At 39.5% G+C, this 11,094-nt stretch overlaps 1 protein-coding gene across 1 annotated transcript; it reads left to right on the top strand.

The window, feature by feature from the left end:
- Positions 1-3,704: 3,704 nt before the first annotated feature.
- LOC123735939 (uncharacterized) lies at positions 3,705-9,446 on the top strand. Its single transcript, XM_082971071.1, has 2 exons — positions 3,705-4,274; positions 8,214-9,446. The coding sequence occupies exons 1-2, from the start codon at positions 3,935-3,937 to the stop codon at positions 9,098-9,100; spliced, it is 1,227 nt and encodes a 408-aa protein (XP_082827197.1). The 5' UTR covers positions 3,705-3,934; the 3' UTR covers positions 9,101-9,446.
- Positions 9,447-11,094: the final 1,648 nt, after the last annotated feature.

Genomic DNA, 11,094 nt, shown 5'->3' with positions numbered 1-11,094 from the left:
AGGTTTCTCTCCTGTGTGTCTTCTCTGGTGTACAGTCAGAATGCAGAGGTCTCGAGGTCAACTATTTTTGATGTGTTTTCGCGTATCATTTTCTCCAGACCATCGGCACTTTCGTTTATCTTTGCAGAGACAGCATCGATTATGTTGATCTGTAGTTCGCGCAAAGACAATTCTTTATGTGTCTTTTTGGGTGCAGGACTATTGACTGCATTTTCAGAATCAACCGAATGTCCAGAATCCTCCATTTCTTCTCCTGAGGAGTCAGGTGGCGGTTTTTCTCCAACGTATGAGTGCTCAGCTAGCAACTGCCTTCTCCTCCCTTTGCTCTTTCGCACATTTTTTCCTTCCATTTCTCAAAGTTATGAATCAAATTATCGGTCAACTAAGTGTTGTTCTCTATTGTGTTTACTATAAGCCAAGTTCCGTTACATTTAAGTAAGTTTGAGAGGGATAAAAGTTAAGGTTACTCGGAGCAAGCTGAAATCTCATCTACACTCGCCGCCATCTTCCAGCGCCCCCCCCAGCCCAGGTGTGTCCCATTTCACTGACGACCCTCCCGGCTCCGCCCACCGACATCCTATTAAGGAAGAGCAAAGAGAAAGAATTCAGCAGACAGAGTGGGAGGGTCACAGCAGTCTGGTGATATACCAGGGACTGGGGATGTAGTTAGGTTTGTATACAGTCTGGTGATATACCAGGGACTGGGGATGCAGTTAGGTTTGTATACAGTCTGGTGATATACCAGGGACTGGGGATGCAGTTAGGTTTGTACAGTCTGGTGATATACCAGGGACTGGGGATGTAGTTAGGTTTGTATGCAGTCTGGTGATATACCAGGGACTGGGGATGCAGTTAGGTTTGTACAGTCTGGTGATATACCAGGGACTGGGGATGCAGTTAGGTTTGTATGCAGTCTGGTGATATACCAGGGACTGGGGATGCAGTTAGGTTTGTACAGTCTGGTGATATACCAGGGACTGGGGATGCAGTTAGGTTTGTATACAGTCTGATGATATACCAGGGACTGGGGATGTAGTTAGGTTTGTACAGTCTGATGATATACCAGGGACTGGGGATGCAGTTAGGTTTGTATGCAGTCTGATGATATACCAGGGACTGGGGATGCAGTTAGGTTTGTATACAGTCTGATGATATACCAGGGACTGGGGATGCAGTTAGGTTTGTACAGTCTGGTGATATACCAGGGACTGGGGATGCAGTTAGGTTTGTACAGTCTGGTGATATACCAGGGACTGGGGATGCAGTTAGGTTTGTATACAGTCTGATGATATACCAGGGACTGGGGATGCAGTTAGGTTTGTACAGTCTGGTGATATACCAGGGACTGGGGATGTAGTTAGGTTTGTATGCAGTCTGATGATATACCAGGGACTGGGGATGTAGTTAGGTTTGTATGCAGTCTGATGATATACCAGGGACTGGGGATGCAGTTAGGTTTGTACAGTCTGGTGATATACCAGGGACTGGGGATGTAGTTAGGTTTGTATGCAGTCTGGTGATATACCAGGGACTGGGGATGCAGTTAGGTTTGTATGCAGTCTGGTGATATACCAGGGACTGGGGATGTAGTTAGGTTTGTATGCAGTCTGGTGATATACCAGGGCCTGGACATGCAGTTAGGTTTGTATACAGTCTGGTGATATACCAGGGACTGGGGATGCAGTTAGGTTTGTATGCAGTCTGATGATATACCAGGGACTGGGGATGCAGTTAGGTTTGTATGCAGTCTGGTGATATACCATGGCCTGGGGATGTAGTTAGGTTTGTACAGTCTGATGATATACCAGGGACTGGGGATGCAGTTAGGTTTGTACAGTCTGGTGATATACCAGGGACTGGGGATGCAGTTAGGTTTGTATGCAGTCTGATGATATACCAGGGACTGGGGATGCAGTTAGGTTTGTACAGTCTGATGATATACCAGGGACTGGGGATGCAGTTAGGTTTGTATGCAGTCTGATGATATACCAGGGACTGGGGATGCAGTTAGGTTTGTATGTAGTCTGGTCATATACCAGGGACTGGGGATGCAGTTAGGTTTGTATGCAGTCTGATGATATACCAGGGACTGGGGATGCAGTTAGGTTTGTATGCAGTCTGATGATATACCAGGGACTGGGGATGTAGTTAGGTTTGTACAGTCTGATGATATACCAGGGACTGGGGATGCAGTTAGGTTTGTACAGTCTGGTGATATACCAGGGACTGGGGATGCAGTTAGGTTTGTATACAGTATGGTGATATACCAGGGACTGGGGATGTAGTTAGGTTTGTATGCAGTCTGGTGATATACCAGGGACTGGGGATGTAGTTAGGTTTGTACAGTCTGGTGATATACCAGGGACTGGGGATGCAGTTAGGTTTGTATACAGTCTGATGATATACCAGGGACTGGGGATGTAGTTAGGTTTGTACAGTCTGATGATATACCAGGGACTGGGGATGCAGTTAGGTTTGTATACAGTCTGGTGATATACCAGGGTCTGGGGATGCAGTTAGGTTTGTATAGTCTGGTGATATACCAGGGACTGGGGATGCAGTTAGGTTTGTACAGTCTGGTGATATACCAGGGACTGGGGATGCAGTTAGGTTTGTATACAGTCTGATGATATACCAGGGACTGGGGATGTAGTTAGGTTTGTACAGTCTGATGATATACCAGGGACTGGGGATGCAGTTAGGTTTGTACAGTCTGGTGATATACCAGGGACTGGGGATGCAGTTAGGTTTGTATGCAGTCTGATGATATACCAGGGACTGGGGATGCAGTTAGGTTTGTATGCAGTCTGATGATATACCAGGGACTGGGGATGTAGTTAGGTTTGTACAGTCTGATGATATACCAGGGACTGGGGATGCAGTTAGGTTTGTATGCAGTCTGATGATATACCAGGGACTGGGGATGTAGTTAGGTTTGTACAGTCTGGTGATATACCAGGGACTGGGGATGCAGTTAGGTTTGTATGCAGTCTGGTGATATACCAGGGACTGGGGATGTAGTTAGGTTTGTACAGTCTGGTGATATACCAGGGACTGGGGATGCACTTAGGTTTGTACAGTCTGGTGATATACCAGGGACTGGGATGCAGTTAGGTTTGTACAGTCTGGTGATATACCAGGGACTGGGGATGCAGTTAGGTTTGTACAGTCTGGTGATATACCAGGGACTGGGGATGTAGTTAGGTTTGTACAGTCTGATGATATACCAGGGACTGGGGATGTAGTTAGGTTTGTACAGTCTGATGATATACCAGGGACTGGGGATGCCGTTAGGTTTGTACAGTCTGGTGATATACCAGGGCCTGGACATGCAGTTAGGTTTGTTTTCCTCTAGCTACTCTCCAGTTTGCTCCCAGCAGCGTTAATAGAACATAGATCACTGTTCAACTAGGCTGCAGAGTTCCTATTTTGACAGATAATTCAACCAGTGTGACCAGTGGGTTTCTTTAAATGAATGAATATGAAACTGCCTTAAATACAGATGTGAAGGACAGTATGTTTTAAATTCTCACTCAAAATATGCACTGCTCTTTTTGAACGTCTCAATATAATATTATTATTTAATGAAAGGAATGAAAAATACATTTGTGTGCAACAACAACTGCGTTTCCCTCCAGTCAGCAGACGGCGATGTGCGTCTTTCAGGCGATGCTGCAGCGTGACGTTTAATCTAGTGGACGGAACACTTCTTCAACAACATCTAGTCAGCCACCTCGGTAGCCAACAGCCGAAACATTTAGACTGTTTCTGTGCATATTTGCCTCTGTTTTTTAAATATACTTCTGACATCTAGTTAATTTCCCCCATTTAAATGTTATAGGTACATTGTTAGTCAACTAGCTGGCTTGATAAGTTAGCCTAGCACTAAACTAGTCGCTCATGCTAACTAGCTAGCTAGCTAACATCCCCGAACATGAGCTCCCTAAACTACTCCCCTCCTGTTAAAGAAGAGGAGGTCTGCTGGACGGAGAAAGAAGCTCTGGGGCTGAACATTGTCGTGAAAGAGGAGAAGGAAGAGGAGGATGTCACAGTAAAACAAGAAGTAGAGGGTGAGGCTGTTACCGTGAAAGAAGAAGAGAAAGACGTTTCAGTGAAAGAAGAAGATGCGTTCAGAGTGAAAGAGGAGGAGGATGTTACAGTAAAAGAAGAGGAAGAGGTGAAAGAGGAGGATGTAGTTTTTGAAGTGAAGGAGGGGAAACAGGGAGAGAGAACTGTCATATTGACAGAGGAGTCAGGAGATCTGATTACCACCAGTAAGTACTGTCTTAAAAACGGGCTCTAACTGCAAAGGTTTTGAACGAATGTGTTGTTTTAAAGCAGCATGCTACTGAAATTCTATACTTGAAAATGTTGTTCTGTACTATAGGAATTTATGTTATAATATAATGTTGAAGCTACATTTTAAATCCCTGAATGCTGATTGGCTGACAGCCGTGGTATATCAGGCCGTATACCATGGGTATGACAACATGTATTTTTACTGTTCTGATTACGTTGGTAACCAGTTTATAATAGCAATAAGACACCTCAGTGATAGATGGCCAATATACCACGGCTAAGGGCTGTATCCAGGCACTCTGTGTTGCGTCGTGCATAAGGACAGTCTTTAACCGTGCTATATTGGCCATATACCACACTTCCTCTGGTCTTATTGCTTAACTGTAACATGTGTATACCATCAGAGTCCCTCCCACCACAAAATCACAACTTAATTGTCTCACAGAATGGCAAACAAGTTATAAATGAAACTTTTGACGTGTGTCCATTGTAGGCCTTGTGTGGAGTGTGTATACCAACAAAAAGCAGATTTCTAAATAATGTTGGAGAAATACATAAAATAAGATGCATTATTGACATGAAATGGACATGTGTTATGGGGAGACTGAACATATTAGCAAAAGGACAAGCGTTTTGGGGACTGAACATATTAGCAAACGTTTGTAAGTCTACAAAAAAACATAAAATAAAATAGCCATTTCAAGGAAAGGCTGAACTAAAGAATTATCATTTAGAAAGTATGGTAATTATTACTTTAGAGATGAAGTGGGACACCAACAAAATGTTATTTACATTGGATCAAATACAGCCTATAACATGACATTATCTATTATTATAGAGCTCTGATCAGCCTATAACATGATCTATTATTATAGAGCTCTGATCAGCCTATAACATGACATTATCTATTATTATAGAGCTCTGCTCAGCCTATAACATGACATTATCTATTATTATAGAGCTCTGTTCAGCCTATAACATGACATTATCTATTATTATAGAGCTCTGATCAGCCTATAACATGACATTATCTATTATTATAGAGCTCTGCTCAGCCTATAACATGACATTATCTATTATTATAGAGCTCTGTTCAGCCTATAACATGACATTATCTATTATTATAGAGCTCTGATCAGCCTATAACATGACATTATCTATTATTATAGAGCTCTGATCAGCCTATAACATGACATGATCTATTATTATAGAGCTCTGCTCAGCCTATAACATGACATTATCTATTATTATAGAGCTCTGATCAGCCTATAACATGACATTATCTATTATTATAGAGCTCTGATCAGCCTATAAACATGACATTATCTATTATTATAGAGCTCTGATCAGCCTATAAACATGACATTATCTATTATTAAAGAGCTCTGATCAGCCTATAACATGACATTATCTATTATTATAGAGCTCTGATCAGCCTATAACATGACATTATCTATTATTATAGAGCTCTGCTCAGCCTATAACATGACATTATCTATTATTATAGAGCTCTGTTCAGCCTATAAACATGACATTATCTATTATTATAGAGCTCTGATCAGCCTATAAACATGACATTATCTATTATTATAGAGCTCTGATCAGCCTATAAACATGACATTATCTATTATTATAGAGCTCTGCTCAGCCTATAAACATGACATTATCTATTATTATAGAGCTCTGATCAGCCTATAAACATGATCTATTATTATAGAGCTCTGATCAGCCTATAAACATGACATTATCTATTATTATAGAGCTCTGATCAGCCTATAAACATGACATTATCTATTATTATAGAGCTCTGCTCAGCCTATAAACATGACATTATCTATTATTATAGAGCTCTGCTCAGCCTATAAACATGACATTATCTATTATTATAGAGCTCTGATCAGCCTATAAACATGACATTATCTATTATTATAGAGCTCTGATCAGCCTATAACATGACATTATCTATTATTATAGAGCTCTGATCAGCCTATAAACATGACATTATCTATTATTATAGAGCTCTGATCAGCCTATAACATGACATTATCTATTATTATAGAGCTCTGCTCAGCCTATAAACATGACATTATCTATTATTATAGAGCTCTGATCAGCCTATAACATGACATTATCTATTATTATAGAGCTCTGATCAGCCTATAAACATGACATTATCTATTATTATAGAGCTCAGATCAGCCTATAAACATGACATTATCTATTATTATAGAGCTCTGTTCAGCCTATAAACATGACATTATCTATTATTATAGAGCTCTGATCAGCCTATACACATGACATTATCTATTATTATAGAGTTCTGCTCAGCCTATAAACATGATCTATTATTATAGAGCTCTAATCAGCCTATAAACATGACATTATCTATTATTATAGAGCTCTGTTCAGCCTATAAACATGACATGATCTATTATTATAGAGCTCTGTTCAGCCTATAAACATGACATTATCTATTATTATAGAGCTCTGTTCAGCCTATAAACATGACATTATCTATTATTATAGAGCTCTGTTCAGCCTATAACATGACATTATCTATTATTATAGAGCTCTGATCAGCCTGGAAACATGACATTATCTATTATTATAGAGCTCTGATCAGCCTGTAAACATGACATTATCTATTATTATAGAGCTCTGATCAGCCTGTAAACATGACATTATCTATTATTATAGAGCTCTGCTCAGCCTATAAACATGACATTATCTATTATTATAGAGCTCTGATCAGCCTGAAGACATGACATTATCTATTATTATAGAGCTCTGATCAGCCTATAAACATGACATTATCTATTATTATAGAGCTCTGTTCAGCCTATAAACATGACATTATCTATTATTATAGAGCTCTGCTCAGCCTATAAACATGACATTATCTATTATTATAGAGCTCTGTTCAGCCTATAAACATGACATTATCTATTATTATAGAGCTCTGATCAGCCTATAAACATTATCTATTATTATAGAGCTCTGTTCAGCCTATAAACATGACATTATCTATTATTATAGCGCTGTGCTCAGCCTATAAACATGATCTATTATTATAGAGCTCTGCTCAGCCTATAAACATGATCTATTATTATAGAGCTCTGCTCAGCCTATAAACATGACATTATCTATTATTATAGAGCTCTGCTCAGCCTGTAAACATGACATTATCTATTATTATAGAGCTGTGCTCAGCCTGTAAACATGACATTATTTATTATTATAGAGCTCTGTTCAGCCTATAAACATGACATTATCTATTATTATAGAGCTCTGCTCAGCCTATAGACATGACATTATCTATTATTATACAGCTCTGCTCAGCCTATAAACATGATCTATTATTATACAGCTCTGCTCAGCCTATAAACATGACATTATCTATTATTATAGAGCTCTGCTCAGCCTAAAATACGACATTATGTAGCCTGGCAGGTAGGAGCCAGTAACCGAAAGGTTGCTGGATCAAATCCCCGAGCTGACAAGGTAAAAACGCTGTCATTCTGCCCCTGAGCAAGGAAGTTAACCCACTGTTCCCTGGCTGCCGATGACGTGGATGTCTATTAAGGCAGCCCCGCACACCTCTCTGATTCAGAGGGGTTGGGTTAAATACGGGACACACATTTCAGTTGAATCCATTCAGTTGACTAGGTATCCCCCTTTCCCTATTGTAGAGCTCTGCTCAGCCTATAAACATGTGAGAAAGATTAGATTTTATGTTCTACATTATTATTATTATTAGGGCGGCCACCAAGTTTTTATTAAATTATGTAATGTTCTGAAAACTGACTTCAGGTTTTTGAGGAATCTAGCCTCACAGGAAGACAGTTTTATTTTATGGAGGTTTAATTCAGTTCTCTGTTTAATATTTAACTAAAAACTCTGTTTGTCTTTGGTAGGAGAGGGACCAGACTCTCACTCTGACAGCAGGGAGACTCCTTTAGGGGAACCAGACCCAGAGACGCCCAAACCAGCGAGACAACACCACTGTTCCCAGTGTGGAAAGCGTTTTAAGTGGTTAAGGAACCTGAAAGTACATGAGAGAACGCATACAGGAGAAAACCCTTACGAATGCTCCCACTGTGGAAAGAGTTTTACCAAGTTAGGGAACCTAAAAGAGCATGAGAGGACACACACAAGAGAAAAGAGTTTCCAATGTTCCCAGTGTGGAAAGAGGTTTACCCAGTTACGGTACCTGAAACAACATGAAGAAATACACACAGAAGATAGGAAGACCTACCACTGCTCTCAGTGTGGAAAGATATTTACTGGGTTAGGGAACCTGAAAATACATATGAGAAGACACTCTGGAGAGAAGCCGTACCACTGTTCCCACTGTGTAAAGAGTTTTACTCAGTTAGGGAGCCTGAAACCACATGAGAGGGGACACACTGGAGAGAAGCCTTATCACTGTTCCCACTGTGGAAGGAATTTTAGGTGGTATGCGAGCCTGAAGGAGCATGAGAGAATACACACAGGAGAAAAGCCTTACCACTGTTCCAATTGTGAAAATAGTTTTACCCATCGAGGGAGCCTGAAAGCGCATGAGAGAATACACTCAGGAGAAAAGCCTTACAAATGTCCCCGATGTGAAAAGAGTTTTACCCGGTTAGGGAGCTTGAAAAAGCATGAGAGAACACACACAGGAGAAAAGCCTTTCCAACATACTAATACACAGGAGGAGAAGACATACCACTGCTCTCATTGTGAAAAGACATTTTCCCAGTCAGAGGACCTGAAATCACATGAGAGAATAGAGAGGCTGTGTTCTGACTTATGTTTTTGATTGAGAAATTGTGTTTTTGTTCATTCTACATTAAATAATATTGTATGAATGAAATCATACTGAAAAATAGGTCTACATGTTTTTTCCAGCTCAAGACATGATCATGTCGAAAAAATCGGATTAAAAGAGTAAAAAAAAATGTTTTGATTATGAATTTAAGATTGATTGAATGCAAGTGTAAACCCCTAAATGTTGTTCACTATATCATTGGGATATTTCAAACATGTTAATTATTAAATAGATTGATATTAGTATTTCTTCATTCAGATTGTCATTGTAAATGCGTATTGGTTCTCAATTGACATATCTGATTAAATAAATGTGAAATAAAGTAAATGCCATATTATTTTTGGGAAGTCTATTTGGTTCTATGTTGGGACTATAAGAATATTTTGAAGATAAATACACAAGGCAGAGTACGAGAGAGACAGAGGACGAGAGGTCAGTACAGTACTAACAACCAATGGAAATAGTGTTTTTTCCTGTAATAGGGAGTTATTGATCAGTGGTTCAGCAACATGGGAGGATGTAGATGTACACTACCGTTCAACAGTTTGGGGTCACTTAGAAATAACCTTGTTTTTAAAAGAAAGCCATTTTTTGTCCATTAAAATAACATCAAATTGATCTGAAATACAGTGTAGACATTGTTAATGTTGTAAATGACTATTGTAGCTGGAAACAGATGATTATTAATGGAATATCTACATAGGCGTACAGAGGCCCATTATCAGCAACCATCACTCCTGTGTTCCTATGGCACGTTGTGTTAGTTAATCCAAGTTTATCATTTTAAAAGGCTAATTGATCATTAGAAAACCCTTTTGCAATTATGTTAGCACAGCTGAAAACTGTTGTTATGATTAAAGAAGCAATAAAACTGGTCTGCTTTAGACTAGTTGAGTATCTGGAGCATCAATGTAACCTCTCAAATTCATAGACAGGTGTCGCGTCTTTTTTACCCAAAAGTAGTTTTTTACCCGGAGACTGTAGTGCTACTTTCTCAAAATGAACATAAATGCTGTAGGGGGAGGGTTCTGGTGTTTTACCAGGAGACTGGGGCCGATCCCCATTTAGGAATGTATGTCTTGCTTACTCACACTCTGCATGTGTTGATACCTGGCTGAAAACCCTCACAGTTGTTGGCCAACAGATTTTGTCATGGAGTTTTCATTCAATAGGGTTTAGAGTCCATTTCATCTTAAGCCATTCTTTTAAATACGGTAATACCTTTAATTAGAATGTTGTGCCTTTAAATACCTTTTCATTCTAATTTTGTTGACGGACTCAATAGAATACACGGAGTCAGAAACTAGGGATCAATTCAAGAAAGTCATCATTCGTCTCTGTTTCAACACCAACTGGTAGATTTAAAAATACTCTGATCTTGTAGATTATTTAGGTACATTTTAGGGTTAGGAAAGTATGTATGAATCATAAAAACAATAGTCCTATAAATCTACCCTAATTCTTACTAATCATGGAAGTTTCAGACCCTTAACTCAGTACTTTGTTGAAACACCTTTGGCAGCGATTACAGCCTTGAGTCTTCTTGGGTATGACGCTAGAAGCTTGGCACACCTGTATTTGGGGAGTTTCTTCCATTCTTCTCTGCAGATCCTCTCAAGCTCTGTCAGGTTGGATGGGGAGCATCGCTGCACAACTATTTTCAGGTCTCTCCAGAGATGTTTGATCGGGTTCAAGTCCGGGCTCTGGCTGGACCACTCAAGGACAACAGTGCAATAATATGTAACAACTTCACAACAAATACACACATCTAAAGTAAAGGAATGGAATTAAGAATATATAAATATTTGGACGAGCAATGTCAGAGTGGCATAGACTAAAATACAGTAGAATAGGATAGAATACAGTATATACATATGAGATGAGTAATACATAGACTAAGATACAGTAGAATAGTATAGAATACAGTATATACATATGAGATGAGTAATACATAGACAGATACAGTAGAATAGAATACAGTATAT

The sequence above is a fragment of the Salmo salar genome, unplaced genomic scaffold, assembly GCF_965601325.2.
Source record: "Salmo salar unplaced genomic scaffold, fSalSal1 ptg000152l, whole genome shotgun sequence".
In the NCBI taxonomy this organism is placed as follows: Eukaryota; Metazoa; Chordata; class Actinopteri; order Salmoniformes; family Salmonidae; genus Salmo; species Salmo salar.
This window is presented reverse-complemented; position numbering and strand designations above follow the sequence as displayed.

Bases quoted from the DNA above. Each gene is read 5' to 3' on its own strand.
- LOC123735939 (XM_082971071.1), top strand. From the start codon at position 3,935: ATGAGCTCCCTAAACTACTCCCCTCCTGTTAAAGAAGAGGAGGTCTGC. The intron at 4,275-8,213 runs GTAAGTACTGTC...TGTCTTTGGTAG, and splicing joins AGGAGATCTGATTACCACCA to GAGAGGGACCAGACTCTCAC.